The 25,656-nt window shown below is 41.6% G+C and overlaps 4 protein-coding genes across 4 annotated transcripts; all 4 read right to left on the minus strand.

Moving 5' to 3' along the window:
- Nucleotides 1-2,689: 2,689 nt before the first annotated feature.
- On the minus strand, nt 2,690-6,504 carry LOC125009768 (sialoadhesin-like). Its single transcript, XM_047587961.1, has 6 exons — nt 6,459-6,504; nt 6,323-6,358; nt 3,923-4,186; nt 3,598-3,843; nt 3,337-3,522; nt 2,690-3,223 (listed from the first exon to the last, which is right to left on the minus strand). Exons 1-6 carry the CDS (start codon nt 6,487-6,489, stop codon nt 3,120-3,122), a joined length of 867 nt encoding a protein of 288 aa, XP_047443917.1. The 5' UTR covers nt 6,490-6,504; the 3' UTR covers nt 2,690-3,119.
- Nucleotides 6,505-8,213: 1,709 nt separating this feature from the next.
- Nucleotides 8,214-11,128, minus strand: LOC125009882 (fibrinogen alpha chain). The gene is made up of 4 exons (XM_047588126.1): nt 10,523-11,128; nt 10,159-10,342; nt 9,923-10,068; nt 8,214-9,162 (listed from the first exon to the last, which is right to left on the minus strand). The coding sequence occupies exons 1-4, from the start codon at nt 10,637-10,639 to the stop codon at nt 8,842-8,844; spliced, it is 768 nt and encodes a 255-aa protein (XP_047444082.1). The 5' UTR covers nt 10,640-11,128; the 3' UTR covers nt 8,214-8,841.
- A 534-nt stretch (nt 11,129-11,662) lies between these two features.
- fga (fibrinogen alpha chain) lies at nt 11,663-17,220 on the minus strand. Its single transcript, XM_047586270.1, has 8 exons — nt 17,092-17,220; nt 16,300-16,398; nt 15,171-15,354; nt 14,915-15,060; nt 14,648-14,746; nt 14,197-14,349; nt 13,065-13,716; nt 11,663-12,618 (listed from the first exon to the last, which is right to left on the minus strand). The coding sequence occupies exons 1-8, from the start codon at nt 17,188-17,190 to the stop codon at nt 11,921-11,923; spliced, it is 2,130 nt and encodes a 709-aa protein (XP_047442226.1). The 5' UTR covers nt 17,191-17,220; the 3' UTR covers nt 11,663-11,920.
- Nucleotides 17,221-18,755: 1,535 nt separating this feature from the next.
- Nucleotides 18,756-22,016, minus strand: LOC125009059 (gastrula zinc finger protein XlCGF57.1-like). Its single transcript, XM_047586603.1, has 4 exons — nt 21,768-22,016; nt 21,300-21,466; nt 20,669-21,046; nt 18,756-20,477 (listed from the first exon to the last, which is right to left on the minus strand). Exons 2-4 carry the CDS (start codon nt 21,430-21,432, stop codon nt 19,177-19,179), a joined length of 1,812 nt encoding a protein of 603 aa, XP_047442559.1. The 5' UTR covers nt 21,433-21,466; nt 21,768-22,016; the 3' UTR covers nt 18,756-19,176.
- Between the last annotated feature and the right edge of the window lie 3,640 nt (nt 22,017-25,656).

Below are 25,656 nucleotides of genomic sequence, written 5' to 3' on the forward strand. Positions count from 1 at the left end.
TGTATATTGATGCACATCACAGAGGTCAGAAAGAGGAGTGTTTGTATGTTGTGTCCAGGGCTGAATCAAGGCTGTAGATTATCCACTGGACGTGAGTGAGTTTGTGATTTACATGTTAAAAAGAAGTTATTTAAGTTCATGTAGGATCAGTTGGAATAACATGTTTGAATGCTGAAAATATATAATTCTGTTTCATTATGTAATTAAAGTTCACAAAATCAACTTTGCTGAGAGGGACAGCAGTGTTTTGGTTCCTGATGATTTTATTTCATACCACCCTCAGAATGATAAAAATTAATGCTGTGTTCTATCTGAGTACAGTCAGGGACTAAAAGAACCCATGAAAAATATGTCTTTGTATCTGGTCCTCTCTTACGACCTGGCCACATATATTTGTGCCTGACCCTATGAAACCCTATGTCAAGAATCACAGTGTGGAGAAAAGTCTCCTCTAAAGACCTGAGAGCTGCTGGGACTCGGTCACATGAGCTGGGAGGGTTCAGATGAATCAATATGAATAGTCTCATCTCCTCTTCTACCACCACTTACAGCTCCATGTCATTGGTGTTGTTGTATCCCGACTGTCATCAGGTGAGAGGGGGGGTCCACCCTGGACAGGTCTCCAGTCTATCTCAGGACTAACACAGAGACAAACGACCATTCCCACTCACACTCACACCTAGGGTCAATTTAGAGTCACCAATCAGCCTAAGGAGCATGTCTTTGGAGGTGGGAGGAAGCCGGAGTACCAGGAGAAAACCCACGCAGACACACGGAGAACATGCAAACTCCACCCAGAAAGGCGGAAGTGTGAGTGGAAGAATGAAAGGAAGGTCTGATAGTTGTCCAGATATGAAGAATAAAGCAGTGTTGGTGATAGTGGTGAATAGTGTTCTAGGGTTTCTGGAGCCAGACTGGATGATGTGGGAGTAATATATTGACCGGGCAGAGTGGAGGGCATCTCCATACTTGTGGATGTGGTCTGTATAAAGTTGGAGATGGATTGTGAGTCTGGTCTTTCTGTAGAGACTTTCCAGCTTGAGTTCCTGTGCTTTCATCCGGTGGAGTGCATGGGGTATTCCAGGGGACAGAGTGAGTGAAAGAAACTGTTTTGGTTTTGTTGGGGTGAACTGTGTGAACTATGGAGGGCATAGAGAAGATTAGTAGTGATCAGTGAAGGTGGTTTGACCTGAAAAAGAACTTAAAGCAGTTGATGGTCCGACCAACGCCCTACAACTCCCCTTTAGAGGGGTCTCATAATAGTTTATGGAGACATGATTGAGGGAATCCATGGAGTCTAGAGATTACAAGTATTAAAAAATATATACTGTTGGTGTAACCCAGGTGTAAGACTTGGTTGACTAAGCCATAAGCATAACCTGAGGAGGAAATCGATTCTTTTTATTAGTAGTTTCATGTGTTACAACATCTTTAATATTTTACTGAGTTGCACTTGAAAGCAACACGTTCCTGCACTTGAAGGCAGCTTTCAAGTTCAATCAGAAGGCAGCTAGCCTTTTAGCAACCAATGAGCTACACATTCTGCCTATGGTGATAGGTGTCCGTACGCAGTACTTTCCGCAAATCATTTAAGTTGAGGTTAGCTTCTAGTAGTTTCTTGGTTTACAGTTTAGCTCTGTGCTCAAGTGGTTGTACAGGTGAACCGTCTGTTATTTTGAGAGAGCTGAGAGTCCCCGATGCAACGTCAACGTCGGTGAGAGTGATATGTTCTGTGTTTTTGATGGCTGTTAGCTGCTGCTAATCATATGCTAAAGGGGTTAGCTGTATGGAGATGCACCGTGGTGAACTGCTGCATTAAGCTCGTTGCTCTGTCAACATTTCCCACCCAGCAAAAAGTAATTGAAAAGACATTGAAAAGATGTCACTCATGTGCGTCTAAACAACATCTAAATTTGGTAGAAAAGTGAAAGGTGAAAAGCCGTCATTTTCATGTCGTTGAAAAGACGTCTTTAAAAAGACACAACCCAATTTGCAATGATTATTTCTGTACTAAATCAAGACTATGACGGATCGACCAGATTAAACCCAAAAACCAATGTTGAAATGACGTCTGTTGTTTGGTGGTTTGGCACCTTAGCCTGTGCACTTAACACTAAGCTAAGCTGCACATTTATTAGCTGATTAGCATCATGTTTATGGTGGTACATGTTGATCAGCCATTTGTGTTAATGTGTGTGGTTAAAGGGAATTTTTTGAGATTTATGTTTCTAATACTGAATTAAAGAGGGGGATGAGTTTTTTATTGTGCAATACTTTTCTTCTGTCAGTTGTGAGTTAGGGGTTAATTTCATGGCCCTTATTATAGAAACTCATATTATCATGAATGGATGAATATATTCTACTCCTGATTTAAATGACAATTTCTGATATGTTATTTTTTTGAATTATTACCCAGTGGTTCATGAAAGGACAAAGTTGTCATGCTTCAGTGTAATTCAGGCCAGAATGTTCAAAGTGACATTGTCATTATACTTTAGTGTTATTGTTGTACAACAGATTGTTGACTTAAAGGTCCTGTTATCAAATCAAACAGGTCAGGTCTTTTGGAGACCTCTAGTCTCCATAGGAAGATCCAAAAGTTTTAACCACCTTATTAGAGGAACACAAACAAAAGAGTACCAGTACTAAGAAAAAAACAAAACAAGACTCATTATTTCAAAGGCGCAATTTTATTTTCTTTGTTATTTTTCATTTCACTGTTTATATAAATGTTGTAAACTTTTGTTACCCAATACTCAGTAAAAGAATTTGCTTCTGCAATTGACTTTGTGGTCAGTTTCGTTCATTGTTCGGCTATTCAGGTCTATGGTAAGTGAACTCTTTCTGAACCGAGACATTCAGTGTACCTACTCTTAAGTGGGTTACATTGGGATGGAGGTCTGCACTAGGAAGAAGTGAAGTTCCTTCAGAGAGTTGCAGGAGGCAGAGACATGATGGAAGTCATCCCTGGCTGGATCTCCTGGAACATCAAGAATTCTTAAAGGGCCTAGAAGACTAAGGAGCTTCTCTATCAAGAAAAACTTGATGATGGAAAGTGACAAAATCTTTTGTTTTCAATGAGCCACTTTTATTACTGGTCAATATTTGTCAGAGACTCTTCAGAAGTGATGCTCTGTGGTGAAACCACTGATGTTGTAATAGTCATCATCCAATCCCTGCCCAGCTGGGGAGAATGGAGTCATCACCATGGAGAGTTCCCTCCCTTTAGTCAGAGCAGATGAAAAAGAAAATGAAGAGAATTTATCACGATGTAAAGAATTCAGAAACCTGTCATTGATTGATTGATTGATTGATTGACTGATGAGTGAATGTTACCTGTTGGTCTGTGTCGACATAAAGACACCATAAGGAGAGTGGAGATGAAGTATGGACAGAACACCACCAGGTGGCAGACCAGTCTGAGGACAAGGTGGAGGGAGGATGATGGAGGGGGCGTGGCCTCAATTGTGGTTGTAGGTGGGGATGTAGATGTAGGTGGAGGGGTTGTGGTTGTAGGTTTCTCTGCAGAGAGAATCTCACCTGGTCAGATGAACATGTGGATGAAATAAGAGTTGAAATCAAAGTGAAGCTCCTCACCTGTGACAGTGATCCAGCTGGATGGAGACTCTCCATGATTGATGATGTGACACTTGTAGAGGCCTTCATCAGACCTGGTAACATTGTGGATGGTCATGTGACCTGTAGACTCAGCCCTGATCAAGGAGCCATCTTTATAGAAAGTAGCTGAGAGGATGGAGGGAGTGGTCTTTGTTTTACAGAGCAGAGTGACGTCATCTCCCTCCATCACAGGGAGGGCAGGACTCTGCAGGATCACTGGTCCACCTCAACACAGAGACAAACTACAGCATTTCATCCATTTCCACACAGCTTCATCAATACTAACTCCACAGTCTGAGCTTACCAGAGACAGTGAGGTTGATGCTGTGACTGGTTGCTCCCTCTCTGGACTCACACCAGTAAACTCCACTGTCTGATGGGAAGATGTAGCTGATGTTACAGGAAGAACCAGCTGGTTTTCCCCACCCAGTTCCACACTGAGTCCTCTGTCCTGTGGTGGTGTTTCTCCTCAGAGTCCATCCAGCAGAGCTGTCGTCCTCCTCACAGCTCAGAGACACAATGCCTCCTTTAAAGACCTGAGAGAAGCTGGGACTCACAGTCAGACGAGCTGGGAGGGTTCAGATGAAACAACATTGATCCTTTACATTTCTGGACAGTAAATGCTGTGGAGTTAAAGTTCTGGTGTTGGTGACATTTTAGTGAGAGTAGAGTTAATTTTTCTCTTCTTTTAGAGTTAAATGTGTTATATATAACTCTCTGAGAACAAATAGTTGGTGTTAAAGTTGAGTGTTGGTGAATTAACTCTGTCAGTGTCAGTTCAACACATTTAACTCTCACTTCAGGTGTTAATTTCTTAGCCCCGCCCATTTATCATAACTCCACCTGGACAGTCATCCTGAGAACTACCGACTGACTTTTTCTGATGAGAAATCTTTGTCTGGTGAGTAAAGGTGATTCGGTTTGTATATAATGTTATGTTTAATGTCAATGACTGTTCTCACATGACCCGTACAGCGCTGTATCAGAACACCAAGCTAACGCTAACATTTGATTTCTTCAGCCATGCTAAAGTCAGTAAATGCTAATTCATGGACAATTACACAGTTAACATAAGTAGGTTATTCCAGTTGTTACAGCTGATGGTAGAAACAGTAGATAATCTATCAGCTAGAAACAGAGACCAAGTAAACAAAGACTCTGTGTAACTGTGGTGGTGTCAACATGTTTGACCTGAGCTAAACCGTGCTAGGTTATACACTAACGAGAAGGGACAGGGACATTTAGATGTGGGATCTTTCTGTCTTCCTCATTAAAATATTGGTAAAGTTGAGACTAACCAGACAGTGATGGTGGTAAAGTTAGCTGGGTACAACTTTACTGCCCCGCTGCAGGCTGCTGTGTCCTGGTACCTCTGAAACCTTTTGAAAATCTTGTTTTGTGAATATTTCTGTTTGTATGAGTTTTTTTTTTTTTAGCAGAAACTCTACTATGACCCTGAGGACAATCTTGTGTGGAGACAGTTCAACACCTGCTGTAGGAGCTACAGGACTCATCCTCTCTCATTTTAACTGATGTTTGGGAACAAAGTATCTGGAAAGTTTGATGTAAAGTGGGGTCTAATGTTTTGTAACAGTTATATGATTTAAATGTATTTGTATTTTATCTTTGAAATAAACAGTTTTAAGCTTAACAAGGCCTTGTTATTTTATCATAGTTTATTTTACATGTAACGTGTAACCGGAACAAATATTTACTCTGTACAGTGTAAATATGGAGTAAACACCTGTAGTAGTTAACAACTGACACTAAGAGTGAGTTGATATCTAACACTATAAACTAGTGTTGAGAAAGACTGACACTGATTAATGTTGAGATGTGTTAAATTTTAACTATAGGACAAGTCAACAATAACGCTTTGGGAATGTTAACATACCAACACTTCAAAAAGAGTCAAATTAATACCCTTTGGTGTGGACCTATGTAGACACTTTAAAAGTGTTGAGATTAACTCTGATGGTGTTGACTTGGGTATGCTGACTTTGCAGATTCTTCATTAAACAACCTCTAGAGTTCCACATGTCACAAACTAACTGCTTTGCTACCAGTAAAGATGAAATCTTTTTACAGTGTATGGACTCAGACAAACAGTCAGCGATTCATCTTTTCCAGCGTAGAGAGCAGGAAGCAGAGAGAAGCAGATGCTGCAGCTGCATTAGTGTTGCAAGAAGATACATCCAGAGTTGAACGTCCACAAACTGAAGACCAAACAGAGACTGATGGTTCCTTGGATCAAATTTCTCTCAGATGTGAAAAGAAACTAAATCATTTCAGCTTCTATGAACTTCAGCCTGAGTCTGTGTGTTTTTCTCACAGTTCATGAAAGATTTACTCCTCACTGAGTGAATAATGGTAGTTTAGGATGAAAAAGTAACAGCCACAGTCTAGATTGGAGACACACAGCAACTCAGACAACATATTGTTGAACATGACAACAGTTTAACAACGACTGTGTGAACAGGAAGCTCAGCTTTCTATGTCTTTATAGCTCAGAAGAAGTTCTGGCTTCAACTGGCTCCAACTAGCATCAACACAGACTGAATATCCACGTAAAAAGTGGTGAAGTGTCCCTTTAAGGCAGCTGGTCACTGGACTCACTCTCACACAGTAAAGACACACAGAGTTTTGATGGCATTTCTTGGACAGACTCAGTGAGTATCAGACTGTACAGAGGAAGTTGACTAACCTTGGTTTGTTGTGCAGCACAGCAGAGAGCCCAGAACTAAAGAGAAACCACACTTTGAGCTTTAATGACTGTTGTGCTGTGGGAAGCAGCAGTGATCATCTCAGACACCAACACACATCCAGCAGATCAGACTCACCCAGCAGCCTCTGGACATATGTTCCCTCCATTCTGCAGCTGACTGAAACGAGACCAGCAGCAGTTTGACCGATACTAAAAACCTCTTCCTTCCTGTTTCTGCAGAAGCTTGTAAACAGAATGAAACCACATGATCACGTGGTGGATTGTTCAAAGTTTTTGTGAATTAAGAACAACACAACACATAGATACATGGTGTACATCCACATGTGGGATGAAATGTTTACATGAACATCTAAATAAATAAAAATCACTCTTTGATGTAACAGAGAGTGAGGACTAAGTTCTGGAGAAATCCTCAGTTAATTCTTCAGCTTATTTCAGTTTACAGATGAAAACAGTTAGAAAAATCAGGTGAGACCAAATAGTTAAATCCGTCCTTGATCCCCTACAGACGTGTGTCATGTATCTCCACATTCGTCCCCAGAGAGAACTGATCTCAGTGTCTGTGGCAAATCAGCAGCAGCAGCGACACCATGTGGTCAGTAGAATATTGTATCAGCTGCTGTCTCTGATGGATCTCGACCTGCCACTGGATCAGAACCATCACCAGCTGGTTGTGGACTTGGAGACATGATCCAGATTTAGGAATAAGATGGAAAGAATTGTTAAATCATTTTTTATTTTAGTGACAAAGGTCAGATTAGAACTCAAAAACTTCTGGAAACTTCTTCCATCCTCAGAGGAATGAACTATCTCTGATAATAAAGGAAATAAATTAGTTTGACTAATGAGAAATAAAAAATGGACATAAGGACAGTGCATGAAGATGAAGTCAGTTGTAAAGCCACTGACCTGCATCCCTGACATGATACATCTTCTTAAATGACTACTAATCTATATTTGGTGATGAAGAATCAATTAGTTCTACTTTGTAAAGTGAGTTTGATTTGCTGTCATTTAATTGATGACTTTCCTATTTAACCCCCAAAAAGCCTTTAAGTACTGGAGAGTTGGATTAAAAGTCTTCAAAAAACCCAACAAGTCCAGTTGCCTTTGTTTTATTGAGGTTACTCTTGGATTAAAGTGGGAGGATAATTTGAAATTCTTGTACAGTCTATATCCTCATATCCCAAAGATAAACAACACAGCGTACTTAAGAAAGTCTAACGAACAAAAGCTTATTGAGAAACTTCATTGCAATCTCAGTTATGTGTAGTTGTTGTGTATATATAAACTTAATGTGCAGATATTATTTTAAAATATCACATATGCAAATACATACAGTGCCACTTAAAAGCAGATTTTCCTGAAGGCCTGAAAATAGACAAAGAGAACACAATATGCTTTTGTATTTGTTTATACTGGAAAATGTATAATTTCTTCATCTGAGTGAGTCCTTGTGTCCAGTGTTGATCATGTTGTTGAGTCCTTGTGTCCAATGTGTGAGTCTGTGAGTCCTTTAGACTAAATGTTTGTGGTAACAGCTGATCAGGGTATAATCTGATCCCATTCCTCAGAACAGAACCAGCTGAGTTGTGAGATGTTGGTGGTTTCCTCTCATCAGCTGATGCTCCAACATTTCTGTTGGATTAAGGTCAGGACTTTGACTTGTTCCTAAACATTCATCTGGTTATTCTGGAGAACCACTGGTGTTCTTGGGCTCCTTGTCTTCCTCCATGACCCAGTTTCTCTTCACATTCAGCTCATGGACTCATGTCCTGACATGTTCTTTTAGAGTTCACTGGTAGAATTCACAGTTCATTGGTCCATCAATGATGAGCAGATGCAGCAGAACAGGCCCAAACCAGGACATTAGCGCCCCCATGTTTCATGGAGGGATGAGGTTCTGATGCTGGAATGCAGTGTTGGTTCATCTCCAAACATGATGATGCCCAAACATTTAAACCAAACTATTCTACTCTGGTCTCATCTGTCCACTAACCTTATTTATTGTCCCAATAGTCTTCTGGCTTGTCCAGATGATGCTGATCAAAATGCATACAGGCAGAAATGTTGTATTTCCTGTGATATATTTTAAGCCTCTGGGATGTTTTATCAATTTGTCTTTTTTTAATAAAAAAATGACATTGTTTATCCTTTGCCTAATTCTAATACAACTGAAAGAATGAGGAGTGTGTTGTTAAAAACCATGTATTCAAGTGTGCCTACTGAAAGGAGGTAAGATGAATTTTACTAACATACAGATAGATGGATATCAGGTTGATATGTGAAATAATCTCTGCGCTATCATTCTTCTTCATTCTAATTGCTGATCCCCCACTGTAAACATGACCCTGCTAACTAAATAAATACACTATATATGTTTAATTTAATGGACCCTTTTAAAATCAGGTGCTGATATGCTTCTTTATTTCCTTTATAGACTACCACACCCACCCACTTTCGAAAACCTCTAATTCTGGCTTCACAAAACTGAGTGGCTACACATCTGCAGACTCCTCCAGCAGCTCCTCCAGAGCTAACTCATTCTGTCCGATGTCCTCAAACTGAGTCAGCAGCTCTCTCTGGACTATCGGGATGGTCTTATACTCTGAAGAAGGCGCCAGACCAGCATCCAGGGAATGCAGTTTGACATGTGGGATATCTGCATGAGCACTATTTGCTTTACTTCTCCGTTCAAGAGTCTTGACCAGGTGGTCCATTTCAGTTTGCAGCTTCTGATAGCTGGGGTGGTCGATGCCGAATGGCAGCACTGATTGGCAGGACCCACGGCAAGCTCGAATGTTCATGTCAGTGTCCACCTGATAACATAAAGCAGCAACAACCATAAAGAGACAAGGTAGGACAAAGTACTACAAAGCTAATGTACTGTCAGAATCAGAATGTCTTTGTTGAGTTAAAGAGTTAAAGTCATCTCCTCTGTAGTTTTGTGTAAGAACAAAAGAAGACAGCATAAAAAATGGACATAAGGACAGTGCATGAAGATGAAGTGTCATTGCTATGGAGTGTCGGTGCCTGGTCTAGTCTAGGTGGATGCTGCCTCTACATGTCTGAGTAACATCCACAAGTCCAGAAGTTTCCCAGCAGAACACTGAATTGTCGCAAGATGGATGCAATGCAATTCATTTCTCCTGTTAGTGGTTTTAATGTTGTGGCTAATCAGTGTACATAGAGATGATATCAGCTAAAAAAAACATTTTCATTCATTGTGGCAAATGGGAATGCTACTCCACAGTGGAGAACATCAAAGAAGTTGCTGTTAAATTATAAAACACTGTGCCATAAAATCAAGTGTCATCAGCATATACACAAACATGAGAACATGAGAGTTGGGTTCTTTTGTACTAAAACAGTCCTGATGATATAATGCTGTAAACCTCAGTTGGGATCTTGTTTAGTGTCAGTGTCAATGTGTGCTCCTCAAAACTGTACTTGGCCACCATTAAAAATCAATCTGGAAAACCAATCAGTAATCTTGATAACTGAAGTTCTTAAACAGTGGATATGCCAAGTCTACAGGCTCACAGAAAACACAGGAACCCGTTCCGGTTCGTGTCTCACCTCCATTCGATACAAGTCCTCTATCTGTTTCTGGATGTTGCCACTCAGCTCCTTCAACTGTTGCGACAGACTGGATGATCGCCTCCGTAGGGATGTGAAGTTCTTGGCCATTCCTTCTGAACGCTCTACAAACCTCAGCTCTGACACTGAAGAGAAACATGTGACATTCATTCGTCTGAACTGCCTCAGTAAATCTGTTGTTATTTAGTCCAGCTACATTCCCAATGAGTCTTAACCGTATCTGTTGACGATGACCCTCCGGTTGGAGTTGTAGATGTGCGTTGTTGCATTCATGGATTTCTCAGCTGCGACTTCGAATGTCTCTGCCGTCTTGCAGACCTTCCGCAGTTTTCTCTCGACTTCGCTCTCCACACGGGAGATCAGACCCTGGAGTCTGCAGCCAGAGGGGCACTTGGAAACCTTTGGAGGATGTGAGAGTCGTTCACTTAGCAATACGTCATGGAAATGTTAATCACTTGAACCAGCTGGGTGTAGCCAGTTCTTATCAGAGTATAATATAAAAGTATAATCTGTATTTAAGGCCAAAAGAAATATTTCCGCTCAATTAAAACGTAAACTCAGACCTTGAACGTATCTTACCCAGTCATCATCAGCACACAGAGGGACGTCCGACTTCGCTCCACATGACTGTTTCCTGAACGTCTTGGTCCAACTGGGCAACCGTCCGCCATCTTGACTGAGTTGTTTGAGCTTCATACACACTGCCGGGAACAAATAATAATAATAAAAAAAGAGAACTGGAGTCAGTTTATCTTCAACAGTTCCCCCCTGAATGACTCTTGGCCTGTCCAGTGATGTTTAAACATTAACCGAGTTTCATTGATTTTTGTGGAATCTGAAGCAGGCGAAGAGACATTACTCCCACCGGGATTTGATGCATCTTTGCTTTGCTCTTGATTTGTTCTTTAATGTTTATTTAATGGGAGCACTGACCCTTTATATAATGACAGGACATGAAACTACTTTTTCTTTCTTTTTTTATAAGTATGAAGATGACATAACAATGATGAAATGTAGCTAATGAAAACAAGACAAGCGTACAATAAGTAGTAGTAGTAGTATTAGGTTTGTATCCATTCACAGTAAATGTGGAAAAAATAGTCTTAAAACAAGTTTTAACACTGCATGGGGTATTACTGATGTGATGCATTAATTGCTGAGTTTTTGTTATTCAGTACACAACACAACCAACATGAGCTTGAATGTACCAAATTAGTATATATATATATTTTATATATATGTATATATATATATATATATATATATATATATATATATATATATATATTTTATTTTTTTTTAACGTTTTTTTAAGTGTGAGTTTGAGTTTTTTTATTTTATTTCTTATTCTTGATTTTATTAAACTGCCTCATTGGAATATTATTTTGCAGTAATTAAGGGTAAGTATAATAATCAGCTGCACATGTCTTTGCCATACATTTAGTATTATGAAACTGAAAGTCCTTCAAAATCAAAATTAAGTTAAAATGTGACACTACAAGTCCAGGTAACGTTTTTCTTAATCAGTCAATAAACCATTATTTTATCATGTATTATTCCCTGCTGATTTTGTTTCTCTTCAAATTGCTTGTGAACTTGTTAAAATGTGATTGATGTGCTATAACACATTCAGTTTTTATTTATTTTTTTAAGGTAGTAGAATAAACAGAAACATCATTATTTATTTTAGTCTAAAATGAGACCAGAAACCAGAGCGGCTGAAGTGAACACTGGATCTTTATTGACTGAGCAGAGTCCAGTCATTGCTCTTTACAACGTTGAGTAACACAGAGAACATCAGGTCGCGACTTGAACATTACACTGGTGAGACTAACAAACAGGTCAATGGTGTTTACACAAAATGTTGACATAAATATAATGATCAACAACAAAAAAAAACAAGTTTGACATCGTTTCGAAATCTTGGGAATGATTCACAAACAACAAGAGTTTGGTTTCTGGGCCTGTTTGGCTATTTTAAAAAGCAGCCGGTCGGATAAACATGCGAACGGTTTTCAGGCTGTAGCTGGCTGGTTTGTACGTCACCCATATAATTCCATTCTCAATCTCTGTTTTCGGGTCATATGTACCTTTGTAATAAATCCCATTTAAGTTTGCTGACGGGCGCCTGTTGTACCACCACCCACCCCCATACTTTTCCGCGCAATTTTTCTCCCAATTATCATTGTCTTTGTCAAAAGTGCTGAACTTCATCCCATCGTGGGACAAGTGGGATCCCTTATCGGACTCTGGCATCACCAAAGCGTCCCCAGCGTCTCCAGTGTACCCGGACACATGCAGGGGGTACCCCTCCTCCTCCCTACCAACCTTAATGGTATACTCAGCACTAGCCATACCCCCTTCCCAATCCTCCAGCTCCACCTTCAGCATTGTCTCGGTCTGATTAGTCAGCAGGTGGAGGTTCTGGTTGCCTAGCCAAAACTCGCCCTTGCCTTGCGCATCAACCGAACCGAAGCCGTTGCGGTATTCGGCCCAGGTGCGGTTGAAGCTGAGCTCGCCACTCTCCCTCTGCTGGACTAACATCCACCCACCCATTATGCCCTCCTGCTGGCAGTAAACCTCTACTACACCCGAGGAGTCTGTGCCGCCGGGTTTGACCTTAAACAGGCCGTTCGTTTCCCCTCTCTCGTGGTTCTGGTAGGCTTGGACACAATCTGCAAACAGAGAGGGGTAAACCGCAGACCGCGAGTTAGCGTGGACCGACTTTGTCTCGAATTTTGCTGCAGTGATTAAAAAAGTTCAATCTGCCCCATTTCCAACTGTTTTCCAATAGGAGTATCCTTTGTTGTTCTTCTAATTACAAACTGGGCTATATCTACCAGTCAATATGGGATTTATGGAATCTTTGGAAAAAATTATATGTTTTTTAAACTTCTTCGTTGGGTTTGGCTTCCATAAAGTTTCTTGTGCCTTGATAAACTCAATGTTGAATGTGAAAATCTTTTAGCTCTATCATCAAACAATAAAACATACTGCATTCACCTCTCATTTTTTGGTACATAGGGCTAGCAAGCAAGCTAGTTAATGCTAAGTCATGCTATCTAGCTGACCATCCCTCCTTGACTGTGCTCATTTTACTCCAGGCTTGTAGTTTTGGTACCTGCTCCTACATAATCGGCCTGACGCTCAACATGTGTGCTCTTTACACTCCGGGCGTGGAAATCAGGAAGGTCGTCCTCTCCGTCTAGTGTCCGGAACGCGCCGAGGTCGAAACCAACGTGAGTGCCAAATGGATCCCCGAAGCCACTTTTGGAATCCCCCAGGAGGCTTCCCTTAGCGCCACCAGTATGGATGGCGCTCAGAGAAGAAGAGGAAGAAGAGGAGGAGGAGGAGGAGGAGGAGGAGGATGAGTGGGTGAGGCTGGGGAAGAAGGAGCTCATTCCACCCCTGCTAGCATCTGTTAGCCCCTGGCACTCGGGTCCGCCGCCCATCACCTCCTCCGTCTTTTCAACTGGCCCGTCCTTAGTGTGAACCACCGTCCTCCTGATGCTCTTGGTGCAGGTGACACTTTTGGTTGTCACGTGACTCGTGCTGGGTTGGCTGTGAGCTGCAAACGATCCACCAAAATCAAACAAACCTCCGTCGCCGCGTCCTCCAACCTCGGTGATGGATTTAGACGACGAGGACGTAGAGCTACTGCCCGTAGATGTCGTGGATACAGACGGAGAGTAGGAAGTACCTGGGACCTTGGAGATGGTCGCTGGGGATGAGCTAGAGCCTTCCTCCTCCAACACCAAATGCATGGTCTGAACCTGGTACAAAGAGGGGAAGACAGACTTTAGAATGGGTGTGCATTGTTCATCACTACAAATATTAGCACCGTGGCATTATGATTCCTAATATCGTGTAGGTCTCCCTTTGGGTGGCTCAACAGAGAATGGACATGGGCCTTCTGAGGGTGTTGAAAGTTGTTAGTGGGGTCTTTGAGGGGAGGGGCCTCTGTGGATCATCCTACAGATACTTGATTAGTTTAGGATCTAGTAAATTTGGAGGCAAGCTGCATCTTGCTGGGGATGACTGTGTCATTTCTATTGGGTGGGGGTGCCTGGTCTGGTCTTGGTTGGAGCTACATGTCTAAGTAACATCCACAGGAGTGAACACAGTAGAACATTGTCCAAAGATGGTTTAAATGTTAGTTACTTCTCCTGTCAGTGGTCTAGATTTTCACATTAAGACCTTTTCTACCCTGATGATTTTACAAATCTTTCGGAACATCGTAGCACAACACTCACCTCAGGGAACAGGTCCTGCTTCTGCTGCGCTGCCACACCCTTGGATTTGTAGATGCTATCCACAGTCACGCCCTGCAGCGGCCGGCTCTTCATCACGTACAACGTTCCCACAGACTCGATATTCTGGGCCGCCTGGGAGTCCAGCTGCTTAATCTGGAACAAAGGTGCAAAGAGGAATTTAAAACCAAATCAATGCAACTCTACAACGCTGAGGAGACCATCACCACATTAAGTCCCGTCCCAAACACTTTGATTCTTGGACTTAATCGGAATAAATCACAGTTTATTTTAAATAACTTTGAACCAAAAAATCATGAGTTTTTTTTAAAAAGATTTTCCATGATCCCTTAAACTATATTATTGGTCCAAGTTATCCAAATTATTGGGACTAACTCATCTGGTCCCTGGTCTTTCTGGTTAAAATCTGAAATCTGAAATCCTGGGTTCTCACCTGTTTGTCCAGGGCCACGTAGCTCTCCTGATCCACCTGATACTCTGTGTAGGTAGCACAGGATCCTTTACAGGAACGGAGCTTAATATCAATATCCACCTGACAGAGGAGACATAAGGTTGGGCATGTGATTCCTAAAAGTAAAATTAAATGACAAAAAAAGGAAGCACTTGCAGTAGAGCTCATAGATGATGAGCAATTGTGGCCCATAGTAAGATACATTAACGTCTCACAACTTGAAACTGTGCAGGTTTGCAGTGGACATACCTCCAGCCTCTGCATCTCGGTAACCTGATCCTTGACCCGCTCCTTCATGGCGGCCAGGGTCCTCATCTGCCTGTCGATCTTGATCTTCATGTCCGTGATCCTCTGACGCAGAGTCTGTGCCAAGTCATAGTAGTTGGTGTCGCTGCCTGGTGGAAGAAGACAGGTTTGGAAACATCAGAACACGAGGAGACGTGAACGTGTCGAGCACCAAAGCCGAGCAAAAAAAATCAAGAATAGCTACAGAGGAGCTACTAACCAGAATCCACGACAAGTTTCTCCCTCAGGTAGTCGTACGTCTGCTTGGAGACCTGGTCGGCTGAGCGGTGCTTGGCCCTGTACTGATCCAGGAGGCTGCGGATCTTCTCAATCTTCTTCAGCAGCATGTGGTCGTATTTACTCATCAGACCCTGGATCCTGCAGCCCGATGGGCATTTGGAGCCCTGACGGAGGAAGACAGAATAATTATGTGTCACTTGCTAATTTAAAGAATTGCTTAAACGCCAAGCCTGCTGTAGTGGAGACAATGGAGGCCCAACTTTTCAGAACCAGTCAAAAACTAAACAGAGAAATTCAACACTGGTTATATTTGTTTTAGAAGGACAATCTGAACAGGGGCAGTGTTTAGCTGGCGTGCACTGTTGGACCCATTTTGTCCAATCAGCATCATGCTTGTTCTATGGGGTACTGCTGTCTTGTCCCATTTTGATCAGTTATTTCAATACAGCGGAACTTCAGTCTGACAAAGTTCCTAACTTTTTTTTTTACTTTATGTAATATTTGGTTAAATATTTTGTTTTAGCTCAATAAAATTTGCAATTAAGAATTAACTAAGAATTATGAATCTGGATATAATGTGATATATATTTTTAAAATATTAAATAAAAATTTAAAAACTTGTAGAAAAAAAATAGAATCTGAAGAACAAGAAAGAAGCCGAATAGCTTATTTCTTTAGGCTGTAATGATGATCAATGAACTATCCCCCCTCCCTAAATAAACACAATAAAATAATCGTGAATCTCGAAGCTGAATCTGTAGCGTATATTTTTCTTTAATCTGTTAGAAATTTCTGATATTCCACAAATCCTTGCACGAAACCAATGTTTTAAAAATAAATAAATATAAATTAAAAGTATACATATCAGTCAAAACTTTGGACACACATCATTCAATTCATTGAGAAGGTGTTTCCAAACTTTTGACTGGTAGTGTGCATTTATTTATTGAGCTCAGTGCACCAGAGGCACCAGAGGCACCAGGGGTAGGGAGGCCTTGAGCTTGTGCCACAAACTGCCGTGGTTCTCGGGCTACCAGGGCATCGTGGCTCCAGACCCTTTTTTGTACCATTTCTAACTATGTGAGCTTGGAGATATAGAAGCCGTTTACCCATTCATCGTCCGTGCAGAACGGCCACTCCCTCTGGGTGGCGCATTTATCGGCCCTGGTGCCGTGCTCCACCGGACGAGCTCCTCTGGGGTCCAGTACCTGAGCATGAACGAAGACACCAAGGACTGGATTAAGATGAGTTAGTTACATAACTCTGATAAATTATGATGAAATATCTTGGTCTGGGAAGGCTCCAGGTCAAACAGAACTGAAAAGAGGCCACTCGTCCATTAAAGTTACTTGTGATGAAGCGTCTTCCAATAAACCCAATGGGTCCAATCTGTGTTTGCTGGTGACGAGCTATGCTCTGAGCTGTGATGGCCCAATGGGGGTTCCCTGTACAGGTTCAAATCCTGCTCACAGCATTGTTTCCTTTTCTGTTAAATTTTCCCGGTTTGGGATGAATCTGTCTGCATTCAGGTTTATCGTCTCCTGACACCATCATTCAGTTTCTACTTAGAAATCCAGGCGTGTGCCATATTTAAATGCATCTTTGTTCTTTAAATAACTTACGCTGCCATAAAGTCATGCTATATATAAATGAGCTGGAGTAGCTTAAGACAATTGTGTATTTTCTAATTACAAATGAGCTTTTTTGGATGAAACCAATGGTCATAAAGTACATATGAGTAGAAAATCATTGACCTTATTTAATAATTTAATTCATTTTCTGCAAAATTCATCATAACTATCAGAATTATCTCAATTCATAACAGATAAAGAAGAGGAATTAACCAGTTTAGTGCATTAAGTTTTCATCTTTTCATCTGATTTCTGCTGTGAGTAACTCACCGCTGCTGAAGCCACAGTAATCAGACACGCGAGTAAACCGAGTCGAGCCATCTCTGCTCCTTCTTTGCGAATGATTCCCAGACGCTGCCGTCCGATCATTTGAAGCCCCCCGGTCTGGCTCGACAAACCCCGTGACTCATAGTTGAGCAACAGCTTGTGCTAATCGTCTGTTTGTTGTACTGTGACAAAGTACAGCTTCTGAACACAAACACAACCCACAGCAGCAGCAGCAGCAGCAGGGTTTCCCGGCATGTCATGTGTGCTTTCACGAAAGCAAACACTGACAGAGTCAAGTGAAAAAGTACGAAAAAACAAATGAATCAGCGCGAGGAAACAGTGACACAAACTTTACAGCACAACTCTGAGGCAACAAGGTGCCGTGTGATGTCTCATTTCTAAAAGTTTTCTCCATCTCAGATCCAACTAATGGACATCATGAAGATAAGATTAAGGTGCATTCATTGGTGTACCTAATGTTTTGGTCCAGTATGTTTAAATCAACAGACAGGAAACATCACATTTTAGTCTCATTTAGTGTTTTACGTTTATTAGGAAATGTTAACCTTGTGTCCAGCTTCACGTTTAACACCTTCATTCTGTCCTATTTCAGTGGTTTTTATTTATAGTATTAGAGGTGGATGTATTAGGAGCTACATGAATTATTGGCGGTTTAGACTTCTGAGTCATTTTGATGTTCACCCCCCCAGAAATGTGACTACTACGCAGCGCACAGGAGCTGTGATTGGTTCTCTTGGTAGCAGCGTGTTTCCTCTTTTGAATTGATTCTTTCGGAGCAAAGAAGAATCTCTAAGATTAACCGAGGAGCTGTGGAGATACATGCATTTGTACGACTAGTGTTTGGTGAAATTTTCGGTGAAACTTTCAGTCGGTGTTGCTGTTGAAAGTGCAGCAAGAAGTAGAAACTGACTGAAGAAAGAAACAGCGCCAACTTGTGTTTGGGAGGAGTTGTTACAGAGCGAGACGGACTGAGGTGGCACAAGTAGAAATGACTCATGCCGGCGTAGGCTACTTCATCTAATATTGATAATAATAATAATAATAATAATTATGTCATTTTTTTGGTGTGTCAGCAAACTGTATTTCAAGTGTTATGAGACAATATTAAACCTGTGTCTCCTGGCTGTGTTTAACCCTTATGGCCTCCTCAGGCATGTTTGCACATCTTTTGTTTTTTTTTTTTTCATTGTGTGATCATTTTGGCAGTGTTACAGCTTGTGGCTTGAATTTCTGCAGGAATTCTTCTCTTTAGCCAAATTTTTGAAATCCAGTGTCTTTTATGCTCTTGTGCACCCGTCTGGACACCTTTGTGGCAACAATGTGCACTCATAAAGAAACTACCATAGAATCCTCTATACTTCAATATTTTTTTTCTACTACTACGTCACAGGACGTTGTTGAATTGTTAATTTACAAAAAATTTATTCTGACGGATTAATCAAAAACACCCAAGACGCATTGAGGACACATCTGAGATCTGACTGCTCAGACCAAAGCCTGATTAAGTCAGATTCATTTGATTTGTTATTGAAAAATGGGAATGTTGGCAAACATCAAAAAGTTCCCTCTAAGCTGCAGTCGGCAAGATCGTTCTGTGTCTCTGGTACAACAGTCAGCTCAAGGTAAAACTGATCAATAGACTGAACTCAAACAAACAAACACTTAAATTGACAGTTTAATATCTTTTCTTGTAGAGAGGTACAACATTCAAACCTTTCTCATGTCTGTTTACAAAGCTCAGGGCTAATGCTAACAGCCAGCTAAATGGAAAATTTCCTTTTTTACAGGGAGTAACAAACTGGACTTCTGAGTTCAGCCTGGCATCGGTCAGACAGACTAACAGTATCAATGATTAGTCATTTCTGGAGGGAACAAACACCTGATTCTATCAGGTACTGGTATGTGTTAGCTATACTTGACTTACTCCCACAAATACTGCATTTCTTGGCATGAACCGATCCTTAAATGTGGTCAACCCACAGAGCTGCAGGAGCAGATACATGGTTCATCTCATGGACATTTTGTCCTCAGTGAGTCCTTCCCAAAACATTGTCCAAAAACATGAGATTAAGAGTCTTTCTGTTTGTGAGTTAGTCTGTGGCGTTTCAGGTGCTGCAGGAGTCTGAAGCACGTCTTACAGTGTTCACATTCAAACGGCTTCTCGCCAGTGTGGATGCGTATGTGTTTTGTGAGGTTACTCTTGTGGTTGAACTGCTTCCCGCACTCTTTGCAGCTGTAAGGTTTCTCCCCTGAGTGTATCATCTGGTGTTTCTTTAAGTTTGCAGCCTGAGAAAAGTATTTGCCGCACTGGAAACAGCGGTGCGGTTTCTCTGTCGTCTCGTCGCACCTGTGGTTCATCAGCTCCTCGGATTCAGTAAATTTCAGCCCACAGAGGGTGCAGCGTGGTGGTTTCTCCTCATGAGTGGATTGGTGTTTTTTCAAATTCGACACATCTGGGAAACCTTTCCCACACTTCTCGCAGGTATATGGTTTCTCCCCGGTGTGGCAGCGCTCGTGCAGGATCAGGTGCTGCAGAAGGCGACAGGGTTTGCCGCAATGTGAGCAGCAGTACGGTTTCTCTCCGGTGTGAATCCTCTGGTGCTTCTTCAAGTTGTTCCTGGCGCTGAAGGCTTTGGGGCAGAGCGTGCACTTGAAGGGCTGCTCTCCAGTGTGAGTGTACTGATGTGAAGCCAGAGACATCTGCAGTCTAAACCTCTTTGAGCACAACTTGCACTGGAACGGTTTCTCGCCCGTGTGAATAAGTTCGTGCTGCTTCAGTTTAGTCAGATATTTGAAGCTTTTGGAACAGAAGCTGCAGCTGTGTGGTCTCTCCTCAGAGTGACTGATCATGTGTATTTTCAGGTCCCCCCTCCTGGCGCAGGTCTTCCCACACTGGTCACATTTAAATGGTTTCTCCCCCGTATGGACCCGCTGGTGCTCCTTCAGTGTGCCCTCCCTCCCAAACTGTTTCCCACAGGACTCACAGCTGTACGATTTCTCTCCCGTGTGAATGAGAAGATGCTGCCGGAGAGTGTGCATCAAGTAGAAGCTTTTATGGCATTGTTTGCAGGTGTGACGCCTCTCACGTGGAGCCTCCTCAGATGCACCTTTACCTTTAGGATTTTCACCGTTGTCTTTGTGAACGGTCGCGTGCAGCTTCAGCTGCCGTTTAGTCTGAAACGTGAGGCTGCATTTGTCGCATGAATAGTTCTCCGGCTCCGTCTGCTCCGACTCAGTCGGGCTCAGAGTGGCCTTCGTTGTGGTGCAGTGATGCCGCTGGTGTCGGGTCACGTTGCTCCTCCTGGCGAAGGACTTACCACAGCGCTCACAGAGGTGGTGTCTCAGCTGGGACTCCTCCTGGATCCCCTCTGCTCAGTTAAGAGGACAAAGAGATAACGTATAAAAGAGAATTAGAAAAGGAGAAGGACTAGAAGGACTTTTAAAATTTTGATTTAAATCAGGAATTAATGTCCAAATTATTAAAGTCATGTATCTTTCTTTTTCGGATGTTCTAAATTTAGAAATGAGTGTTATGTTTGAGTTTTACCGAAGCACTTACCTCCAGATCTCAACTCTGCGGTTTCTCTGTCTTCAGCTTTCTCATCAGCTTCGACTTCCCGTTGTTCGGTCGCAGCTACGTCGCGCGAGGAACCATCTTTGTGACCGTGTTGTGGTTTTGTGTCCGAGCCGTTGCTGAGGATGGCTGCCTTCAGGGTCTCAGACAGTTTGTGGTCCTCGATGAGCCACGCCACGCCGTCGTCCTGAAACACCAGCAGAGTCCCATCGGCCGCGACTGGACTCCGTTGAGCTTCGTCTGGTTCTTCAGTTTTCATTCCTGCAGAGATTCTGCCACCGGACTCGTCTTCTTCCTCTTCTTCTTTATACCGAGACACTATATCGTCCATCTCCTCACCGTCACAGCTTCTGTAGGTCTGATCTGCACCCAAAGAAATGATCGTCATTAATAACATGAATCCCATTCAGGGACGCCCTGATCTTCAGTGTCCTAGAGTTGGTCTCCCGTAGGGTCCTAAAGTCTTTCCTTGTCGACTGGATTCAGTCCAATAAATCCTTCTCGTTTTTGTTTCTACTTCCTGCTTCACTTTCAACAACAGCGACTCAATTCATACAAATGTCTGTGTCTCCAAACTGGACTGAATAAAGAGTGTGTGTCCAGGTGGGACGCTCACCTCTGGGCTCCTGCTTCACAGCAGCAGCAGCAGCAGCTGTGAGGACATCGGGCGTCTTCATACAGTCCACCAGGCAGACGGACAGCTGCTTACAGCCCAGAGACAGACTGAGACAGCTGCTGGACTCCATCATCCCCACAACTCCCAGCACCTGAGAGACACTTTACCTGCAGACATCAGCACCTTAAATCAGACTCAGACAGACTTTAATCATCCACGAGGGAAACTGTTTGGTCACGGTAGCTTAGTTACACTTTTAAGAAGCACAATTGAAAAGACAGATACAATAAAAATAAGACTAAATAATAAACATGTATGTATTTGAACAAACGGAAGAAATAGAGACTGAAGCATGTACATAGGAATAATAATAAGGTACGATAGTGTCCATTAAGCGTCTGTCCAGCTTTAAATTAATACATTCTTTAGAATAAATATAAAATCTTTTCCAACCTCCTCTGAACTCACCGAGCCGATGTTAGTCCATTTTTATCGAGCCATAAAACGACCCTGAAAACGATGAATAAATGTCTGTTGGTGTATTTATTTCTTTTGATTTATAAAAGTATTATTTAGTATTTTTCGTGAGTTCGCGCTTAGAAGCAGGAATCTCGAGGGAAATCTCACGGAAACCAAGTAAAGAGTCAAAGAATGAGGTAATGATTTTTTTGTTTGTTTGTTTTTCCGGGTTCTGTTGATTGACGTGATTTTCGACCAATGGGCTGCGAGAATATGAAGAGAAGGCGGGACGTTTCTGGGATGTTTCCACCAATCAGGATTTCGCTTGGCCGAACGGAGACGGGACGCGCTTTGGGCCAAACTTGTCACAACGGGACATTTCGCCTGATATTTAAAAACAAACAAACAAACGCGCAGTTCAATTAAAGTCAAACGTCTTTATTGTCATTGTTTTAAAAATCTGAATGAAACGACATTAAAAATAAAATATAAAAATCGTATTTTTCATGTTTATTTTTGTATTGTCAGTTTTCAGTGCATATAAGCATCATAGATTTAAAAGTATGTCACATTAAAATGATAATATCATCAAAGATAATATTTCACTAAGATACATTCAGGATAATTAAGTCACTGTAAAACAACGTGATTATATGATGGATATAAAATTAAACGTTAACGTTTGCCTGAGCTTCTCGCTTTTCACACGTTACTCTTTCCTTTTTTTAGTCCTTTCATGTTTTAAAGAAATAATTATTCAAATTACATATGAATAATTTCTGCCAGTCCACAAGACTTGAATGCTGAAAATTAGCAGGAGGGGGGAACTGCAGCAGGACTGTTCACAATGCATTCACAGTGTACCTAATATTTTGGCAAATTAGTGTATTTTTTATGTATGAATTGTAAAAAATCAATAAATAAATACATGTAAAATTAAATTAAAATAAATAAGCCAAATAAAAAGCAAAGATTTTTTTGTTTGTTTTCTGATATTCAATTTAATTTTACTAGATTTATTATATTTTATTTAATTTTGTTTGACTTAAATTTTTTTTAAAAAAAATTGTGGATGAATAAAGTTGATTTTGTTAATCTTTTTTATTCTAAAATATTGCCTTATTATTATCATCATTATTATTATTATTCGATTGTGGTTCTTAAAAATGAACATTCACGTACATGTAAAGACAAAAATAAAACAAAATATATACATGATAAAATAAGAGTGAAGCTTTGCTGCAGGACGTCTGTGACTTTCCAACTCACCCCTAGATGGAGACACATGATCAGCTTAGGGTCATGAGTGGACAGTTTGAAGTTCCATCTTCCTGAGAGGAAATTAAAATGTGAGGGGGGAGGCTCTGTTTACAGATGGAGTTATAAGATCAGTCGATGACAAACACGAGTCCAAAGTCCTCTGATAACACTCGTTGTTTCCTGTGTGTACGTGAGGAGCCATGTGACTTTAACCCTCCGAGCAGAACAGTTGGTGAATGTTTAATGTGTGAAAAGACATTTCACCGTGAAAAACATGTATGTGAACAGAAGTCTGTTAAATGTCCTTAGCCAGAGAAGACAGATCGTTTGAAAGAGGAGTAAAGAAACAAGTCTATAGCTGCGTTTCTTTAAAATAAAGAAATACTTTCGTTGAATAAAAATTATATTTCTGAAATTTTGACTTTTTACTTTAAACCCCCTGCATCATCTCCAGGGAAATGATAAAAAAGTGTTTCTATCGATTTTTAGAGATAAATTTTTATATCGATACGTATGAAAAACACCTCATGAGAGTAGAAATGGTTTTTAAAAATGTCGGTGTTTCATGTGCATTTCTAGGAGGAGTGTGTGTTTCCTCTTTAGTATCCAGAAAGTTCCTGTTTGATTCCAGGTCTCATTCTGATTTAGTTCTTTGATTTCAGGTCTCGTTCTGATTTCAGGATTCGCTCTGATTTCAGGTCTCGTTCTGATTTCAGGATTCGCTCTGATTTCAGGTCTCTTTCTGATTTCGTTTTGATTCCAGGACTTGTTCTGATTTCAGGTCTCGTTCTGATTTCATTCTGATTTCACTCTGATTCCAGGTCTCGTTCTGATTTCGTTCTGATTCCAGGTCTCGTTCTGATTTCAGGTCTCGTTCTGATTTTGTTCTGATTCCAGGACTCGTTCTGATTTCATTTCAGGTCTCGTTCTGATTTCAGGTCTTGTTCTGATTTCGTTCTGATTCCAGGTCTCGTTCTGATTTTTAGGTCTCGTTCTGATTTTGTTCTGATTTCGTTCTGATTTCAGGTCTCGTTCTGATTTCGTTCTGATATTGTTCTGATTCCAGGTCTCGTTCTGATTTCGTTCTGATTTCGTTCTGATTCCAGGTCTCGTTCTGATTTTGTTCTGATTTCGTTCTGATTCCAGGTCTCGTTCTGATTTCGTTCTGATATTGTTCTGATTCCAGGTCTCGTTCTCATTTCGTTCTGATTTCGTTCTGATTCCAGGTCTCGTTCTGATTCAGTCCTTCCACTCATCAAGTGTCTGATGAATATTCATCCCTCACAGTTTAGATACTCATCAGTATTCAGGCCGTGAAGAGGGAACGTGAGCAGTGGCTCCTGTTGACCTCAATGCTCCTGCTTCCTCCTCCTCCGCCTCCTCCCCCCCAGGAGTGTTTAGCATTTAGCGTTCACAAGCTAATCCACCTTTACTCCCCCCGTCTCCCCACAGTTACTGGGGTTTTCTCCTTTAGAGGAAGAAGAGACAGAAACAAATGAGAAATACATCAACACTGGTAATTATCCTCCTCCTCTTGTTTCTCCTTCTTCTTTCTTCCTCGTTCTTTCTCATCCTGCTTATTTTGTTTCTCATCGTCTTTTTTCTTCTATCTCCTCCTTCTTCTCTTTCTCCCCTTTCCATTTATTTCTCCTTCTCATTCACTTTCCCTTCTCCTCATTCTTCTTTTCCTTTTATTCCTCTTTCTCCTCCTTCATTCCCTCGTTCTTTCTCATCCTCCTTATTTTGCTTCTTATACTCCTCTTCCTTCTCCTTTCCTTCTTCTTTCTTTTTTCCCACCCCTCCCTCATCCCCTCATCCTCTTCCTCCTCCTGACCCATAATTTTACTTCTCCTTCGCCTCCTCATCTCCTTTGCACCCCACCCCACCCGACCTCTGATGCTAATTGTCTCCTGATGTGTTTTTAATGTTCGGCTTGTCCGCTGTGTGTCGTGTTCACACACGGTGGACGGGTGGATGGTGGGAGGTGGAGCGGTGGGAGAGTTTCTCTTTCCGCCGCCTCTCAAAGTTTGTGGTTAACAGCTTTTAGCTGGAGCTGTTTGATGGTTCCTTATGTGAAATCACTACGCTCCGGTGATGCTGCCGGCAAACTGGGTCACTCTGAGTGTGTGTGTGTTTGTGTTTGTGTGTTTTTATACCCCAGGGTCCAAATTATCCTTTAAATGGTCGGAAACACGAGGAGGACAATTTGCTTTGAAGGAAAAGTTGAAACCGAAAAGTTTGGGGCTTTGGATTTTTACTTTGACCTGGATGACTGAGAACCTTCACAGACACTAATAAAGAGGCGTCTGTATAAAGAAGAAACCACCAACCAGAGCAGGTGGTAGCTATCAGCTCTGAAGTCCTGACGTGCTGCTCATGGATTACACCAGTGAGTTGTAATTGTGAGAGGATGTGCAGCTCATTAACGGAGGGTGGACGCTTGATAAAAGCTGGAAAACAGGTCCTCGGAGGACGTTAATGAAGCTGCCTGCAAACGGGGCATCAGAAGATAAACGAGGCGGGATGAAGTTTCTTTTAATTAAACATTTTCTCGTACGTGTTCGACTGGTGTGTGTGTGTGTGTGTGTGTGTGTGTGTGTGTGCCGTGAAAAAAGAGGGAGATAAATTACAGACAGCT

The sequence above is a fragment of the Mugil cephalus genome, chromosome 1 (assembly GCF_022458985.1).
Source record: "Mugil cephalus isolate CIBA_MC_2020 chromosome 1, CIBA_Mcephalus_1.1, whole genome shotgun sequence".
Lineage (NCBI taxonomy): Eukaryota > Metazoa > Chordata > Actinopteri > Mugiliformes > Mugilidae > Mugil > Mugil cephalus.

What these genes read in the sequence shown, in the direction of transcription:
- LOC125009768 (XM_047587961.1), bottom strand. Translation starts at nt 6,489, where the DNA reads ATGGAGGGAACATATGTCCAGAGGCTGCTGG. An exon ending in CATCAACCTCACTGTCTCTG is followed by an intron (nt 3,844 to 3,922) that starts GTAAGCTCAGAC and finishes CTCTGTGTTGAG; the next exon opens with GTGGACCAGTGATCCTGCAG. An exon ending in CAGCTGGATCACTGTCACAG is followed by an intron (nt 3,523 to 3,597) that starts GTGAGGAGCTTC and finishes TTCTCTCTGCAG; the next exon opens with AGAAACCTACAACCACAACC.
- LOC125009882 (XM_047588126.1), bottom strand. Translation starts at nt 10,639, where the DNA reads ATGAAGCTCAAACAACTCAGTCAAGATGGCGGACGGTTGCCCAGTTGG. An exon ending in TGTGTGCTGATGATGACTGG is followed by an intron (nt 10,343 to 10,522) that starts GTAAGATACGTT and finishes CATCCTCCAAAG; the next exon opens with GTTTCCAAGTGCCCCTCTGG. An exon ending in GGTCATCGTCAACAGATACG is followed by an intron (nt 10,069 to 10,158) that starts GTTAAGACTCAT and finishes GTTTCTCTTCAG; the next exon opens with TGTCAGAGCTGAGGTTTGTA.
- fga (XM_047586270.1), bottom strand. Translation starts at nt 17,190, where the DNA reads ATGATCGGACGGCAGCGTCTGGGAATCATTCGCAAAGAAGGAGCAGAG. An exon ending in TCTGCACGGACGATGAATGG is followed by an intron (nt 15,355 to 16,299) that starts GTAAACGGCTTC and finishes TTCCTCCGTCAG; the next exon opens with GGCTCCAAATGCCCATCGGG. An exon ending in ACGTGGCCCTGGACAAACAG is followed by an intron (nt 14,350 to 14,647) that starts GTGAGAACCCAG and finishes CCTTTGTTCCAG; the next exon opens with ATTAAGCAGCTGGACTCCCA.
- LOC125009059 (XM_047586603.1), bottom strand. Translation starts at nt 21,432, where the DNA reads ATGATGGAGTCCAGCAGCTGTCTCAGTCTGTCTCTGGGCTGTAAGCAG. An exon ending in TGTGAAGCAGGAGCCCAGAG is followed by an intron (nt 21,047 to 21,299) that starts GTGAGCGTCCCA and finishes CTTTGGGTGCAG; the next exon opens with ATCAGACCTACAGAAGCTGT. An exon ending in CGCAGAGTTGAGATCTGGAG is followed by an intron (nt 20,478 to 20,668) that starts GTAAGTGCTTCG and finishes TTAACTGAGCAG; the next exon opens with AGGGGATCCAGGAGGAGTCC.